Genomic DNA, 18,235 nt, shown 5'->3' with positions numbered 1-18,235 from the left:
TGGAGGCGAAATGCGAAAACACCCGTGTGCTTAGATTTAGGCGCACGTTAAAGAACCCCAGGTGGTCAAAATTTCCGGAGTCCTCCACTACGGCGTGCCTCATAATCAGAAAGTGGTTTTGGCACGTAAAACCCCAAATATTATTATTATTAATGAATAAACCATTCATTCAGTAGCACTCATCACCTAACATTCATCCAGTCACTCAGTCACACTCGCTTACTCAATTTAAAATAAACTATTCAGTCATAAAATTATTCAATAACTCACTCAACTGATCGATGTAAAGGACTCAAAGATTAAATCTAAGAGCATGCCCTTGCTGCCCGCACGAAGCCTCGTGCGACGGCAGCAGATTCGTGTGTGACGCTTACAATCAGAGGCATTGAAATGATATTGGCCGCAGAAGAGGGGGGTTCTGTCTGTCCTATAGCCCAGCTCCGCAGCTGTCTCCGCGACGCTGACGCATATGCCGTCAGCAAGAATGAAGGGAAGCGGAGGGGGAAGAACAATAGATAACGCGCTATCTATCGCGATGGTCGTCTTGGTCCGCGATAAGCTGCAGGATCTCGCTTTGTCTTTACGTATCTTCTCTCGCCGCTTCTCGTCGAACCATCGCTGTGCGCCTCTCGCTGTCTCTCTCTCCCTATCTCTCGAAAACAAACGCGATATCCAAGCTCATTCCGTAACCGAGCGAGGAGCCTTTATGGGAGTAGTCGGCGGAATCTCGACGCTTTTACGATGTGCGCCGACCGCTGGCCGCAGTAAAACAGGCGTCCGGACAAACGTTGGACAGACGTATACAGACGGGGAAGTTCAGAGGACGCTGTGTTTCGGCGTCACGTCGTGATTCGACTGACTTAAGCGTTGAGCATTTAACTTAAGCGTTAATCGCTTGGGAAAGGGGGCGCCGGATATCGAGAGAGCTCGACAGCAGTGGCCACGTCACAGGGGATTATTTTTTTTTTCCAAGAGAGAAGAAACGAAGCCACCGATCGTCGATAGCGCAGCAGCGCCTCCGCTGCGACAAGAGACGGCGAATATTTAAACGACATAAGAGGAAAGCCGCTTCCAGGTTTTCAGCCCTAATCTCAAGGTTGCGGATTGCTCTACAGGACAACGGTTCAGTCTGTCTGTGTTGCGTTCTCTCAGTCGCCGCGGGATACAGCGTGTTCTTTCGCCGAAGGCGTGCGGATAAGTTTCGTTCTGTTTGAACACCAGTGCACTTGGATTACCGTGTGATTGACGCTCGAGCTTCTTTACTCATCCGACGCGCTCGACATCCAAGGAGCGGTGACACTTGGATACCGTTTCGTCGAAGAAAACCGAGGAACACGACAGCACAACCTGCGCTGCACCACGTATGCGCGATATGCAGTGACCGAGTACCCATCGCCCGCTCCAACCTTGAAGGCTCATCGCATCGTACAAACACTGAAGTTGACGTTTCGAGCGGAGCCCGAAAGCGCGTGATCGAGCCAACACCGCGTCGTCGAGTTTCCGTACACATATACACACTGTCCGCGGGCCGCGCAAGTCTCGTGCGATCCCGCGAGAAACAACGCAGCCTTTTTGGTACTTGCGCTCGCACACACGGACGTCGACTGTATCTTGCCAGGTGGAACTCGTTCGGCACTCTTGTAGAGTTGCTTAGCTGGCGAGCGCCAGTCTTTATCGCCGTACTTGCATTTCCAGGCGAGAGCGTCGGAACGGCCACTTTTTTACACAATGGGAGCGGTTGCGTCGCGTAGCTTAGTCAAAGACGCGGCGGCTCGCGCAGTTCGTGCTGCTAGGATCGGCAACCGGACACCAGCCGCGGCGTATTCGACGGGCGCCCAGCGAGAGATCGGCGTCCTAGGAATCCCTCTTCATCAAGGACAGGTAAGAGCAGGAACCCGAAATTGCGCGTGTTCATGTGCTAGTCTCTTGTGGAAGATCGTTGCTACATATACTGTATCGTTTCATCTAACGTTATACCGGGCGACCATTGACTGCCTCAACACACCACTACGTGGCGCTACTGTCTATTATTATTACTTTTTAAAAAAATCCAAATGTGATAAAGAACAGTGGCAGCTTGCTTACCGACGAAGTTTTTCCCTCGCCACGCTTGACTGCCGCTACACACTTGACTAGAGTAGCGTGCGACTTACGTTTGCTAATAGATATACATAAGCCTTGCTGAGAGCGTGACGTACAAAAAGGCGGGGAAAACGTACTTCGCAGTTTTACTCGAAGCGACGATAGCAGTGAGTGCGATAGATTGCGATAGAATATTTATAAATTCTTCCTTCTTTTCCTTAGTTTTACTTCCGGCCTCCATACTTCACCGTCACTGTCTTTACATATTTAAATCGAAGATACGTGTCAAATTTAAAAGGCAACAGAAACGACGCGGTTTCTAGTAAGGTATCGCTTCAGCAAACCACAACATGATGCCTGCGGTCTTAGGATATCGGTGGTGTCCAAATCCGCACCGAAGCGATGGTTGACTCTGAATAACAAGAAAACAGATCTCGAAGGGTTTGCTTTTGCTCACTGCATGCAACGGAAGCACTTGCGGAGCCGGAAACACTTCATAGACGCCATGTTTTGGACATCACTTATGGGGGAACCAGCGCCATGGTCAGGAGGCGCTACAGCAGTTTGAGCGTGTAACCAGAATATGCTGGCACCATCATGTCGGGAGGCTACGAAGACGGCAGTACATATTCAACAATACCAGGCGCGAGCCTTTATCAACGTTCGCTGAGCTTGATGCACTCAGCCGAGATCTGCACATGGCTGTGAGGGTTGGTGAACGTGGCACGCGCTGCCACGTTCTAGCACGCCGGTGGCCAGACAGATAAAAAAAGCTGGACGCATGTGACTCTAAATGAGCGGTGAATCTACCGATGCAGAATCGTGGCATGCGCTAAAACTGTGTCCGCCACTCGCTATAGGCTGTGTGTTTCGGCGTCTGCATGCTGGTGGCGCGCGAAATTTCTGCGCTGGTTGCCCATTACGCTCGTCAGCCGACTCCGGCACTGGCAGTTCTTGCCAATTGTAGCTGCTTGGGAAAAAGAAAGACAGAAGTGACATGCAGAATGAGAGCTCAGTGAACTAGAATATTGTCACGTGGTAATGACGTATAAAGAACACAGTTTCGTATTTCACAGTATTGCTACTAACTTTTATTGGGCGAACCTGTGCTTACAAAAACAGGCTACGCTCAAAGAACGGCGACAGCGGCGAACACAGTCGGCGATCGTCAAAAGCTGATCAGCAGGTCAAGCGCGTCGGCTTTTATACATCAGTGGTCGAATGTTCCAGAGTAATCGCTGGGACATTGTAGCTGCTTGGAAAAAAGAAAGACAGAAGTGACATGCAGAATGAGAGCTCAGTGAACTAGAATATTGTCACGTGGTAATGACGTATAAAGAACACAGTAGCAATACTGTGAAATACGAAACTAACTTTTATTGGGCGAACCTGTGCTTACAAAAACAGGCTACGCTCAAAGAACGGCGACAGCGGCGAACACAGTCGGCGATCGTCAAAATCTAATCAGCGGGTCAAGCGCGTTGGCTTTTATACATCAGTGGTCGAAATTTCCAGAGTAATCGCTCAGACCCGCGTGTCTTCCACAAAGTTCTACACCATTTGCGTCGCGCATACATGCAATCAGATTACACAAGGTTCGGTGACAGACAGCGGATGGATACATCGGTAACATTCCTGAAGCTTCATATACATGTAGGCGCGTCCTGCGCTGTGCGATAACAATTGTTAGGCGGTGAAACGTGGTCACCCAATAAAGATAAACATGTATACGTGTCAATATTCTAGTTCCCTGTAATGATATTCCGGGTGGGCTAGCTTGTAGTCGGGTTAGCTTGTAGCGATGGGAAATGAGCACGGGTGAGGGCATTGAACACGGAGCATGCCGACGTTAACGGCAATAAAGCTTGCGGAACAAACTTTTTGAGAAACCCGGCCGTATGAAGTAGCATACGTACGAATAGAGGCATAAGTAGGAGTAGTATGAGTAGAAGCAGTACTCGATATTTCGCAGAGAATTAGACAAGGACGACAGACAAGCATACACAGAGCGCTGAACTGACTGAACTTGCAGACGAACTTTATTTTGCCGAGCGGAGCTATCAAGCGCATGCAATCGCGAAATGCAAAGATAAAATCGCACGAGAAATCATCGGAGCGCAAGAAATTTCGAAACCTGGGGACAAGCGTGTCAGTGTGGCTATATATAATTCGCTCTCCCTGTCAAGGAATGATTGCGATTTCCTATCGCGAAATAAGTGACACGCGTGGGGAGTTTGTCTTCCGCATATTACAAGTTTTGTGCCTCACCTGTTTTTGTTGTTTCCAGTTTTCTCGTGAAAAGTGCATTGGTAGCTGCGTTCGGAAAAAAAAAAAGATCTGTCGTAAGTTCAGCCCTCTGCGCCCTTTTATGTCGTACATGTATAATGCGTTGGGAAATCTCGATTAGGCGGCATCAATTAGCCCAACGCTCAGCCTTTGTAGGGGCAGTGTGGATTAGGCAGCGGGATTCTGAAGGTGGTGATATCGAATGTCCACGGACGCTGACTAGGGTATAAAACTAACTGTCTGAAGATTTCATAACGAGCATCGCTGCTGAAGAAACGTAGACACCTTGGCTCACAATTGGCTAAGCACATTTTTTTTAATTATCTCACCTCGTACCGTAGTGTCGCGTTTTGTCCACGTATTTTGAACTTCAGTTATACTTATAATGGCAAAAGATGCTTATCCCACCAGTTCTGTCTTCAACTCTGCAGTTAGACGATGACGTGATTGCTGGGTGTCCATCGTTTTTGCTATAAGCGTTGGAATTGGAAACGAATATTCGGGAAAAAAATGTGGCTGCGAATATCGACTTGAATATTAAATTTTTCCTTTAAAAAACAGGAAATTAACTTTTATTGAGCCCAGGGTGGCTGAACTAAAAAAGTAAATAACTATTTGAAATAGGTGACGTAACACTCATCTACCGGCGTTGCTGTTACGGCGCAAAATTCAAGCGTAGAACAACGGCCTTCGTTTTCTCTTCTTATAATATCAACCCGGCTATTATCGCGAAATTAACGAAAACAGAGCTTCAAGTAATATTAAATCAGTGTAAGCTGATCTATGGTTTCTTTTCAGTGTCCCACTTTACTGCCGTGACAAAGGAGTGCAAAAGAAAAGATGGTGAAAGACATTGTGCAGTATTTTTCCGGTCAAAATTACAAGAAACCGAACACATACACATGTGCAAGGAATTTCCAGAAATCTATGACGAGTTAACTCGTTATCGGCAGTTAAGGCGTTAATGAGCAGGCAACAAGTATAGTTTTGGAATCGCAAAACGAGATTCAAAATCGTGCCAGTGCAGTCTACTAGATTCTTCAAGCAGTTATCAAGTTCGCTTCCAAGTCATGCGGGACTTTATCAACAGTTAGGAAAGCAAGTAAGGGTGTGTGAATAGTAATTTTTGAGACCGAATCGAGTACCAATAGACCAGTGCCAGAGGCGAATCTACTCGAATCGAATACTTTTCAAATAGTTTTCAAATAACTAGCAGCTGCTTTCGCGATTGACTTTCACATCCTAGTACCGACAACGTTAGCGAATTTCTGACATTACATTGCACGCTATGAAGTGTTGTTTATAAAAAAAGCAGGAATAGATGTTTAGCAACTATTAAGCAGTCCGTTTGCATACACACGAGTTTTCGGAGATTGCGAATAATCGCTATGAAGCTGGTCAAGTCTGGCTCCCTGAGCGGCGTAGCCTGCTCCACCCCCTAAATTCTCAAGATTTATTCCTATGATATGTATGTGACCGCGGGGATGAAAATTATCGCACTTTTGCTTCAATCTTATGTTTGATTGCGCACAGTTCGCGTTTTAAAATATTCGAAAGCTGTTTAATAAATATTCGTGTTTACGAATAGCGACTACTCAATTCGAAGACCGAATGGAATGGGAGACCATTCGGTTCGTTATTCGAAAGCTTTCGAACATTCGCACAACCCTAGCAACAAGCGAAACCTCCGTCTGTAGCTAACATTTCGATAAATGGTCTCGGCCCGTATTAACAAGAAAGTTGTCACGCTAGAATTGTACTATACGTAAGAGCGAATGCCAGCCGGTTGGTGGCAAAGAGAACTTACGACGGAAATGCTCTGCTAATTCGTCCCTGCCAGGGCGAAGACAAAATACCCCGGTCAAGACCCCTTGCAGAAGCAGTTGTTCCAGCTGCTAAGACTTTTTTTTTTTTTCGTTCACCCACCGTTGAGCAGTTCAGGCGTCAACTACCGTCCACTCATCGCCTTGCCGTTACTGTGTCGTATCCTCCTGAGAGGGCTCATTCACACCGGTTGCTCGCAATGGTCAGGCGTCGCAGAACAGTCACAAATGATCGCTTTGGTCGAAAAGCGACCGTATCAAGTCAGTCGCTCACTGCTCGCCTGCAGTAGCAAATCTTTCTGAACCAATCAGCGGCGCCAAATGCAGGACGTATCTGCATATGGTGACGCTTACTTTTACGTGCCGATAGGGGCACGAGCACAAGACGTGAGCAGGGATCAGCCGCAAGACGTTCTGACGCGACGGCGGGCAGGTCGTGCTGGCCGGTGTGAAAAGCAGTCGCCTTCTATAGGGTCACCAGTCGCGGTCGCTCGCGCTATGTCAGTCGCCGGTGCGGAAGCGCCCCAGGAAAGCTTAGGGACACGATTGCTCCTCAAGCCGGCCCTTGTTACGTGTCGACTGGTCCGTCAACAACCCAAACAGAAAACCCTTACTTTATCCAAATACTATGGTTATAAAGGCAGAGGACATAAGAATAAGCGGGTGCTGCTGATGATAATGATGAAGACGATGATGAGTACGATTAAGATGCTCAAAACAGGATCTTCATGTACGTAAAATAAAGTTGTCCCCTGACACTTCTTTTCTCAAAAGAACCGCCTTCTTAGACTGAACACAGATGCGACGCTGTGACACCTCGTGACACGTGTTGGTACCCGTCGAGGTTGACCCCTGCGATTTTTTTTTTAATTTTGTGTCGCCTGGCGGCAGAGAGAAGGCACATAGGTAGTTGCGTTTCTTCGTCTGTGACGACACAATGGTCCATATAAGAACGAAGTGGCGTTGATTTCAACGGAAGCTCAAGGCGTGAATATGTTTAAACCACTTCCGCGTACAGTTCTACATGCACCCACTTTATGTGTGGGATGAATCTTTTTCGTAACTGCTTCCAGGTTATAACTTGAAGCACATTGAAGTCAACGTGTACAACGCGTCGCACGAGGATTAGAAACAACAACAACAACAACAAAAGGAACCTACCAGACAAACACAGCACTCGGAAAATTAATAGGGCCCTGTGACTGTGCGCCACAATCGCGTTCGTTGGATTTGTTTTTAACGCGAGCAAAAAAAAAAAAGAGATGCAATATCGCCGTCGAACGTCAATTCGCGCTAAACAATTCCGAACTACAAGCACGCAGGCCCTCGACGTGGCGCAGAGACGTTATTGAACGAATTGAATTCCTCAGAGTAAGATACGTCAGAGAAATCGTAAAGTACGACCTAAACACAACCTACAGACATGTTAGCATCCGAGTTTAATTTGAATGTACCAGAAAACATAATTCTGTTACGCGGAAACTCAAACACAAACCCTTTTTTCCGAGCGGCGTGGCCCGCTCGTCTCCTTGCGACAACACGATTTCGCTCGGCTCCACGCAACCGCAAGAAAGCTGCGGTTGCCGGGAAGCGTGGCAAGTAGTTAGGGATCTTTGAAATATATCGCGTTCCACTCTTACAGGCGAAGCTTAAGCGTCCTCCAAATATTTAAAATAACTTTCTTTCTTTTATTTCTCGCATCAACAGCGGAAGCTTGGAGTCGAAGAGGCACCGAAGTTCCTGCGCGACGCTGGACTCCTTGAGCAGCTCAGAGGCTTAGGTGAGCACATCCCCTCGGGCCAGCTTACACGCATACGTACTACGTCATATCCGTAGCCGTTGCGCGGTACAGAAGGCATCGTTCAGTAATGGGAAGGTTTAGGTCAGTTGTCGTTCATTCATTTCCCGTTCTTTAGCGCCAGCAGCCCAACCTGGGAGTAGGGACAGGATCGCTTCCAGCTGCTCGTGCTTCTGTGCCTGCAACCGCTTCGTCTGTACATTGAGTTGAGAAAGATATCCACGACGGGCCGACACATGGTATTAATTAGTAAACTGCACTCGTACTGCATACGACAATGACTAAGGCGATGACATTTAGCACCACGGTCGTCACAAAGACGACGGTAGAAGCGGGATCCGCTCAATGACAACTGCACGACGAAGGCAGTGATCGCGATCGTCGTCATCGTTGTTCCTGTCCATCGTCATGGTCGTGTTGTTGTTGTCGACCATGTCTTGACGTTGTTGTCATACTGGTCCTCGTTGTCCTGCCATCACCGTGCTATGCTCGCGGTTCTACATATATGTGAGTAGTCGTATCATAAAAAGCCAGGAAACGAGGACACCAAGGACAGCATAGGGGAAATTATTTGTACTTATTCACTGAAATAAAGAAATGATAAGTTAATGGAAATGAATGTGGATGGAAAAACCAGCTGGCCGCCGGCGGGATACGAACCCACGTCTTCGAAATACGAGTGCAATGCTCTTACCATTAGAGCTAACGCAGCGCTGTTTCCCATCCATATTCGGGGGACTTCTATTTATCTGCTTCAGTTATTTATTTCAATTAATAATTAATAAGTACAAGTAATTTCCCCTAAGCTACCCTTGGTGCTGGCTTTTCATGATATGACTAATACAAATCGGGCCCTACGTCTCCTTTCTCCTCATATATATATATATATATATATATATATATATATATATATATATATATATATATATATATATATATATATATATATATCCAGTTCTTTAATAGTCATGCCTAGAATAGTTATGTAGTGTCTCGTATTGTACATACTTAATGATTTTCGCTGTTTAGTTCGTCGGTTCTAGCCAGGCTTAACTGGTTGCTAGTTGGGACATTTATGCTGCGCAACCTCTGTGTCTCGCAGGCTATCTTGTCAAGGATTTCGGCGATGTTCGAGTAGAAGGTGAGCCAAATGTCACCGACCACAACGCTATCGAGTCGGACATCGTGGGAAGGACAAGCAAGAACGTAAGTTTGGGTGAAGAAAAACAACAACAAGAACACACACGACAACAACAATAACAACCCGACGCTTTTTCCTGTTTTACATTCTTGCGACATTTATTTCGGATTAGCGTACTTTGGGGAACAGTAAGACTTCTCAAGCAGTACCGGGCACATTTAACTGGAGCACTGCTGCATTTCCTCACGCAATTTGGAAACGCGAATCTCGAAACTGGTAAAGTAGTGCCAGCTCCAGAATTCCTTTTTAGTTAAGTGGACGCATGCATTGAGAAATCACTTGCTCCGATTCGTAAGTGTCAATATCTATCTGAAGTAATCAGTTGTAAATTAATCAGTGAATTTTTGTTAAGTAGTCGATTACGCATATTGATTCCTTGTATAACGTACACCTCTTCCAGATAATGAAGCGGATTTATTGCATCTGTCATACGCGAACTTGAGGAATTCTCTGAAGATTAAAAAATATGTATCAGTAGCGATTTAGCAGTAAATGCGACAGAAATGCGTTAGCATTACGTTGCACCTCTTTGAGGTCCCGGATGTGTTATATGAACCGTGTTGAACACATTGCGAAACGTTGTTCAGTAACTCACTCAGCACATGTCACACACACACACACACACACACACACACACACACACACGCACACACGCACACACACACACACACACACACACACATCTATATATTATATATATATATATATATATATATGTATATATGTATATCTATATTAAATTACAAGTGTGCGCTGAACCCGGAGGAATAAGCAGGAAATAGTGACACGTTGAACAACAACAAAAAATACTATTATATTACTAACGTTTCGCCCGGTGACCCGGTCTTCATCGGAGTGAATCAATATTTGTACGTGACGCAGGCACGATCTTTCAAGTTCTCCCATCCCCTTTATATATCCTAATGCTAAAGCATTAAAAGAAAGTACCACTTGTCACACCCGTGAAACATCCGCACTCATTCCGTGCAATCCTACACTTTTCGTCCGTCGCGCTGTTCAACCAAAGTAACGTGGTGTTCAGCGTGATAACGCGACGTTTAACTATGACGCCTATGAACGCTATGACGCCCTTCGAGTAATGTGGTGTTCAACATGATAACGCGACGTTTAACTATGAGGCCTATGAACGCTATGACACCCTTCGGTGTCCCGCATTCAAGTGACCACGATTCGTCGATCGACTCGGCTCACCGCAGGTCCGCGACTCCGTGGCCGAGGTACTCCACTCGGGTCGCGTGTCGCTCAACCTGGGCGGCGACCACACCATGGCCATCGGCACCGTCAACGGCCACGCCCTGGCCACGCACTCGGACCTGGCCGTCATATGGGTGGACGCGCACGCCGACATCAACACGCCCGCTTCCTCCGGATCAGGTCTGCGCCTCTATATAGGACGTCGCGCGACGCGCATTCTGCAGGCGTCTTCGATTTGTAATCCCGGGCTGCCCCGGGTGTGTCCGAGGCGTCGCTTTCGGGTCAATGGGCGTTTGGCGGGTACGCCACGTCTCGGACACTTCTGGGCGACCAGGCATGGCAGCTCGAAGTTGACCCTTACGCGGAGGAGCGGAGGAGGAAGGAAATAAACTGGGAAGGAGCATCGCGCAACGAGCGATTGAAGGAAGTCAGACGAGTCGGCCGGACACACGTGATCGTCACGCGAGAGCGCGTGTTCTAGCCTTAACTTACCGTCCTTGTCATCACGTCGCAAAACGTTCCGTCTGTGCCTTTTTCATAACTTGCTTCGTCACCTGCTGTTACGCAACAAACTTATTTCCCCGCCTCCGTATGTATCGCCCAGACTAGATCACGCATTCGTAAGGTCGGTATTCCATTATGCAGATGCAACGCTTTCTCGCAGTCATTTGTACCGCGCACGTCCAATGAGTGGAATCGCCTTCCCGCCTCGACGACCACCATCGCAGATCAGCAATTATTCAAGAACGTCATAGCTAACATTGTATAGCTGGGAACATTTTTCTTCACATTGTTCAACCTGTATTCACGAAGGCCATAGCTAACTTTGTATACCTAGGTGCCATTTGTTATTTGTTTTTTATACATATATTTCTCTGCTTTATTAACTATAAATAAGTGGTCCCGCTCCGCAGGGCAGAACCGTGGCATGGCGGCCGAACGAGCGCGTAACAATTGAAAACTACCGGGAACAAAACATTGTCGACCGGTACGCCGAGTCTTAGACGTTTCACTTGTCACGTGTTGGGCCGACTCCTCGAGGTAAAAAGCAAAGGGAACGGTTCCACGGAGAAGTGGCTTGCCAAGGTCAGCTACGTGACGTTAACAATCCCTCCTACAGTTTATTTCCTTTGTTTTGCTCAGAGGCTGCAAGGGACCAGCAGGAGGCGTGCTACGCTATGGACGCTGTCAAATTTCACCGTGTTGGAGTTTTTGGAGGGCTTAGACGGGAATTCCCGTTAGTGAATTAGAAGAGAGAGAGAGGGCAACAACGTGAATGGCAAGGAGGTTGATCAGATGGCAATGTCCAGTTTGCTACCCTGCTCTGGGGCAGAGGATAAAAGAAAGACAAAAGATAAAGGAAAAGAAAGAGCGTACACCATCACGGTAAGCACAAGATGAGCTAAACTTTTTAAAAAGCTGGCTGGAGTGTGCAGGTACTCGCACAAGCAACTGTCCAAATGATTATGCAAAAAAGAGGTGAGGCGCGCAGACAGGACACAAGAGTAGAGAAGTGGACAACACGAACGCCGACTATCAACTGAAGGGAGCACTGAAGCAAAAAAGAAAGAAGACACAAAACTCATCTGCGCAAGCTCAGGAATGGTATCACCACGTGTCAGTCGGGTACATGCGCCGGTCTACATGAGAGATAACTGTTAAGGCACTTAATCTCTTTCTTATGTAATGTAATCGAAGGCTGACTCACGCACTCACTTCCTCCATTATAGATATGCTATGCCTCTACAATAAGACGCGTATCTTCATTCTTATGGCTGCACAATATCGCGCATTCACCTAACTCTGGCGTGCAGTTACAATCATGGCAATGTAGGGAAAGATTGGAAGGCGATCCACAGGTTAACGACCTTTTATGTTCCATTAGCCTCTGATTGATACACCGTCCCGTTTGCCCTTCGTAGAACTGGTCACAGCTAAAGGGAATTTCATAAGCCACACCCATACGACAGTCAGTAAAACTGTTGCTCTTATTGTGCTTCACTGGACTTTCACTGGATTCCTGAGCTTGCGCAGATGAGTTTTGTGTCTTCTTTCTTTTTTCGTCTCAGTGCTCCCTTTAGTTGATAGTCGGCGTTCGTGTTGTCCACTTCTCTACTCTTGTGTCCTGTCTGCACGCCTCACCTCTTTTTTGCATAATGAATCCTTACCGACTAGCTCAGCTTTCTGCCATTCTAAATGTGCAAATGAAGTGCACCCATTTCTGTGCTGATTATTATTGGTGAGGTTCATTTTTGGGAATTTCTGCTTGCAAAATGATGGTAGCTTGTGGAGCTTTCCTCTAGTACTCAAGAGTACTCAAGCGAGAGCCAACGTTTCGACAAGGGAACTTGTCTTTCTCAAGGCTTCAAAAAGGCAATTCCACTAGTCGAAACGTTGGTTCCCGCTTTCACCTTGTTCTCGTTTTGATCAACGTCTTGAATTTCCATCTCCCGCCTTCCCCCTGTTTTCCCTGGATCTCTACTATTCGAGAAATTCTACCTCTGCACTCAGTCAAAAAGAGTTGCCTATAGATGGCGATATCGGTAGCTAGACTATGAGAATTTCTCACTACGGCTGTCATTCTAGCCGCCCCCCCCCCTTCCCGCTTCTCACCCTTTACGCAATCATTCCCATAAGAATCTTACGATGCCGCCTTAGCTGCAGTCAGTTCTTATCAATATAGAAGTGTTCGCTTCTCCAGGCAAGTAGACATCGATTACGTGTCAAGAATGCTAATCGCATGCTCCGCTTTCAAACGCCGTTATTTCTTTTTTCTGGCCTCAGGCGTTTGGAACTAATGGCGTACAGGTTACTTGTTAGGTCCAAAGTGGACTATGCGCTACCTCTCTGGGACAGTAATTCAGAACATACCTTTTGCGCTTACACTGACACTGCTTCACGCGCTTCAGCACCTTCTGCAGTACTTCCGGTACTTACAGTTGTTCAGAGATCGCATCTGTAGTACTACATGTGTTCTAGTTTGCATAGTGCCCGCGTTTACACGGTATCCTCTGTTCGCTTATCTGCTCCCGTAACAGGCAACATCCATGGCATGGCCGTCGCTTTCCTGTTGCATGAGATGGCCCCGTACGTCGTGAAGCCAAAAGGGTTCGAGTGGTTGCAGCCCTGGTGAGTGAGAAATGAGGCACCGGCACGCAGTTAAATGACGTAGCCAGATTGTTCACACGTGGGTGAATTCATCTATGCCACTTATACTCTACACGTTGCTCCTAGGAGCGCTCTGGCAATGCTACACCAATCGTGTGAAGCAGCAAGTTGGTTTCAGTGCAGAGTGTTTAGGGAGTCCGGTATACCGGTATGCGCAATGGCGTGTGAGTAATACCGGGTTACCGGACGGCGGTAGCGACATATTTTGACGCTTCGTCTAACCGTAATGCCTCAGAGACACGTTTTTTTTAAAATTCCCGGAGTGTTCTTGTCCAAAAAACATAAAAAGACAACCTGCTCATGGTTATACCGCTGCCGAAAAGTTACACCACCGGCGGAGTAGAATACACTTGCCTACTGCAATAATAGATATCTGTGTGTTTGTCTGCGGAGCTCTGTGCCACCAGGTCGCGATAACCACACCAGCCGCTCCCATTTACGCCCCCGATAACCATGTAATCTGCAAAAGCCATTGGGTATACGCGAATACCGGACACGCCGAAACTGTATTTCGAGACTACATGCCGGCTTACTGTGGCCGTGGTGGCTCGGTGGCTATGGGCTATGACCCTCTGTTGTTAAACCCTTTTTGATGGACGATTTGTTTCACGGAATAAATTAAAATTAAATGTACCCAATAAAAAGACACGGACAAGACCGAACACATTAGGCTGGTGTTCAGTCTCGTCGGTGTCCTTTTATTGTGATCCTGTACTTTTACTCTGCTGCCGAGTATGAAATCGCGGGTGCGAATCCTGGCCCCGGCGTCCACATTCCAATGAGCGTGGTATGCGAAAACGATTGCGTAACGCGCCTTTCGTACTTCCTTTTGTTGTCACGCGTTCCTTTGTACATAGCTCATGAAGCAGGCAAACGCTAATTGCATGGACCTATAGACATAGGCTTGTAGGGGCTCTGAACCAAAATTTACAAATACAAGCAGCACACTGTGTTCAGAAAGCAAGCAGTGCGTGAGAAATCAAATTTGGTTTTTAATAAAATTAATAAATAAACGCGAATAAACGTGACGAGTGAATCAGAATACAAAAATAGATAAAAGGTGAACAATAAATGCATGAAAATAAATACAAGAAGAAAACCAGAACACAATGCTGCAACATAACGTACAACGTAATAACTAAAACATAACTACAACATAATAGAAGACAAATAAATGACCATAAAAAGAATATGAAAAGATACGAATGACATTTACAGGCAATGAAAATTTACAAGGCAAACCTCTCTGCAAGTGACGATTGAGTTTGGCTGTCTTTCTTTAGCGGTTATCTGTCAAGGGTGCAATATAGAGTTCCATCACCTGAAACCACCGGGAATTTTGTTGTGCACTAGATGCCATGAAGCGCTGTCTAAGGAATGCTCTAGCGCAATTTGTGTGTGTGTGTGGGGGGGGGGGGGGTCTTTAGTATTAACGGAGATAACGTTATTGAAATGTTGTGAGCCAGTGGTGCGAGGAGGCTTTCCAGCAGCAGAGGCTCCCTCTAAGTGCATCGACTAGCGCCTCTAGGTGGCGTTGCCAACGCCTGCAAGCTAGCTGGCAGGCGCACAAAAACAAGGTTCCCAATGTTGCTTCAGAAAGTTTGATGCTGGGAGTTCTTTGTGTCTGTGTTCTTTTTAAATACAGGCTGGACATTACGCAAAATAAGAACAATAGATTGGCGGCGCAACCCACCACCCCGTTTGATAGGGAACGCTCATAGCATACATCCATCCAGCCGGATTCGTACGCACACGCCGATCATTTGATCGCGTGTGCGTGTACGACAGCCTTTCCCGCATTCTCTCACTTCGGAGCCGAGGACTCACGTGGCGTTCACGTCACGATCCCCGCCTCCGTGTTTTTTTTTTTTTCTGCATGCTTTCTTGAGGTCATAGCAGCGCGAATTAAAACATACACACAAAGAAAGAGACACACGGGTACAAGCGCTTTCTATTCAGAATAACTGAGAGCTGGGCGAGTTGGCACCTATTAATACTTTGGGATGCGCACAAAACAAAGAGAACACGCTGGACCGACAGTTGAGTAACGTCATAACTGAGATAACTCATAACTCATAACGTCATAACTGAGTTGGTCTGGCTTATGTAATTTCTGTCTGTCTGGCTTTTCTAGAGAGAGACTACCGTAAAGAGAGGGGCGATAATACCACCAAAGGCGCGTAAGCCATCGGTCAGAGGTAAAGTATTGTCCATTCCTGAAGGAAAGCTATAACACGTCCAATTTTTATACGTTTAACATAAGATATCGCAGGTGATTAAGTCAGCATAACTACGCCATCCCAGGTAAAAGCATATCTGAAGCAGCACGTTAGACGCCAATGTATAGAGTATAGCCATAGCCTGTCGACTTTCGCAACATATCTCAGCAGGGCCATAGCACACGTCGTCTCGGGTGTGAATACGAGGAAGAATTCTCAGACGTGTCTTACGTGCACATCGGTTGACGAAACCTGACGCTGCAATTACGACTATACGTAGACGACGATTCATATAAAAGTGTGCAAACCACCGAGAAAAAAGGGGAAAAAAAAGCACCTGAACATCCATCCATTAACCCTGCTCACTCGCCGTATGTGTGAACTTTCTGCATGGAGGCAATGTTTAAATATTTGAGGCATTATGAATTCTAGAGAGCTTCTTACTGTACACGGAGCCTACCTCCGTTATAAGGGCACAGTGACTTCGTAGCTTTCGGCGTAAATTTCACGTTTACATGCGTTTTCTGTCGCTTCTTTTTGGTGCAGCGTCCACAAGGAGAACTTTGCTTTCATAGGTCTGAGGGACGTCGACGACTACGAGCGGTGAGTGAAGCGCCACCTGTGTACGATACCAGACGCTCTAGCACTCTGTTTCTTTTTTCTTCTTTTCTTTGTGTAGATTTAACGGGAAGTTTTCACACCTCCCGCTGCAGACAGCGCAGCTCTAATTCTTGAGGTTGATTGCTCGAAGAGGCAGTGATTACTTACATGATAAATCGAAGTGCATAATTGACTAATTAGCGAAGTTATGCTTGTCAACCTTTCTTTAACTGGTTATGCTTTAGGGCACGCATTGCGATTTGCGAATTGGAGCCAGTGAATTCTGAAGGCTCGCTCACTTGGAACAAATTTCGAAACTACCACCAGTTTTCAGCTTCACACTTGCGGTGAAATGCACTGTTGTTCCATTTTTAAAATATTTTTTTAACAAGACACGTTTTGGGGATGCATTGCGGGACACAGATAACTGGAATATAACCAACGCCTTCTTATCACATGCGTATTCAGAACGCATGCCCTGGAGCAGCTGTCATTCTCTGAATTCATTTCCATCATCATCATAACTTGTTTACCCTTAAAAGTGCCCCTGCTGGGGCATTACATAAAGGGGGGGGGGGTGTAAGAAATGGTAACCACGGGTCACAAAGATAAAGCACGTGAATACGGATTGCAATAACTGGTAAACACAGTAAACACATGAAAATGAAAAATTCTATAAACATGAAAAGGGGCTTACTACTGAGGCTGTGGGTAATGTCGGTGTATTAATAACTGTTTAGATTTTAAAGAATTTATTTCATTGACGACACCGTCAGGAATTACATTCCAATCCCACGTGGCAGTCGGCAGAAAAGATTTATTGAAAGCACTCGTTGAACCATGAATGGGTTGAACACTGCGTCAATTAAACAAATGTCATCATGATTTCGCGGATGGTAGAGTATGCCTTGGCGATATATTTTGCGAATGGACCGACCACTATTCTCAGATTGCAATATGTACCCCAAGTAGTTAGTGATAAGGTTAAGTAGGGTTAATTGGTGAAGTAGTTCCTTATGCATTAGTGGTTCATTATTGGGTGTCTCGAAGTCAGCGCCCCCTCTTGCCGTTCATGCACGGAGAAACGTAGTATCGAGGCACCCTAGTTCCTTATGCAACGCCTCCTATATACAAGGTGTCCCAACTATCATGCGCCAAGATTTAAAGATGTGCAAATGCCACGTAGCTGGATATAACCAAGGTAATGCAGTCTGCCGTCGCTTGGAGATTCTCAGGTTATATTTTGTATTCCGCCTAAATACAGAACTAGTCTTAATTATTCTACTCAAATATTATAATTAGATCGAAAGAAGCCACGAATGCACACAAAGTGCCTCGAGCAGCCAATTGCGCGGCAACTTTGCGTGTATTCGCGGGCTTCTTTCACGCTCGGAAAAACACTTTTATGTAGCACGTATTGAGCAACAGAAGCCTCTATCTGGAGTTCTTCATGTTGCTCTACAATTTTCTCATTGACACTTTTCATGTAGCTATAATATTTGAGAAGTTGATTAATCAAATAAGACTAATTATGTATTTAGGCGCAATGCAAATGACCTGAGTATCTCCAAGCGACGGCACACAGCATCACCTTGGTTCTGTCCAGCTACGTGGCATTTGCATATTTTTAAACCTTGGTGCGTGACGTAGTTGGGACACCCTGATTGCTATACAGCGCATCTACCTGCTCATCCACACCCGCGATTCGCCTTAGCTCTTCTCAGTCATTTTAGCACGTACAATATCGCCCACCGTTGGAGGCAATACTTCTGCTTAGCCAGTGTCAAGCCAAAAATTCAATGCCGTGAGGCGCCTGTCTTTAGTCCCTCCGTGCTTCAAGAAA

At 46.3% G+C, this 18,235-nt stretch overlaps 1 protein-coding gene across 1 annotated transcript in view; it reads left to right on the top strand.

Annotated features, from left to right (window-relative positions):
* Window positions 1-690: 690 nt before the first annotated feature.
* Window positions 691-18,235, top strand: part of LOC142588105 (arginase, hepatic-like) — a 26,976-nt gene continuing 9,431 nt past the window's right edge. Inside the window, exons 1-6 of the mRNA XM_075699575.1 lie at window positions 691-1,881; window positions 7,899-7,971; window positions 9,092-9,195; window positions 10,408-10,585; window positions 13,444-13,534; window positions 16,339-16,395. Coding sequence (XP_075555690.1) covers window positions 1,729-1,881; window positions 7,899-7,971; window positions 9,092-9,195; window positions 10,408-10,585; window positions 13,444-13,534; window positions 16,339-16,395 — 656 coding nt within the window. The 5' untranslated portion in view covers window positions 691-1,728. The remainder of the gene's footprint in view (window positions 1,882-7,898; window positions 7,972-9,091; window positions 9,196-10,407; window positions 10,586-13,443; window positions 13,535-16,338; window positions 16,396-18,235) is intronic.

Source organism: Dermacentor variabilis, chromosome 7 (genome assembly GCF_050947875.1).
Source record: "Dermacentor variabilis isolate Ectoservices chromosome 7, ASM5094787v1, whole genome shotgun sequence".
Lineage (NCBI taxonomy): Eukaryota > Metazoa > Arthropoda > Arachnida > Ixodida > Ixodidae > Dermacentor > Dermacentor variabilis.
The sequence above is the reverse complement of the archived record's forward strand: the minus strand, read 5'-3'. Positions and strand labels throughout refer to the sequence as shown.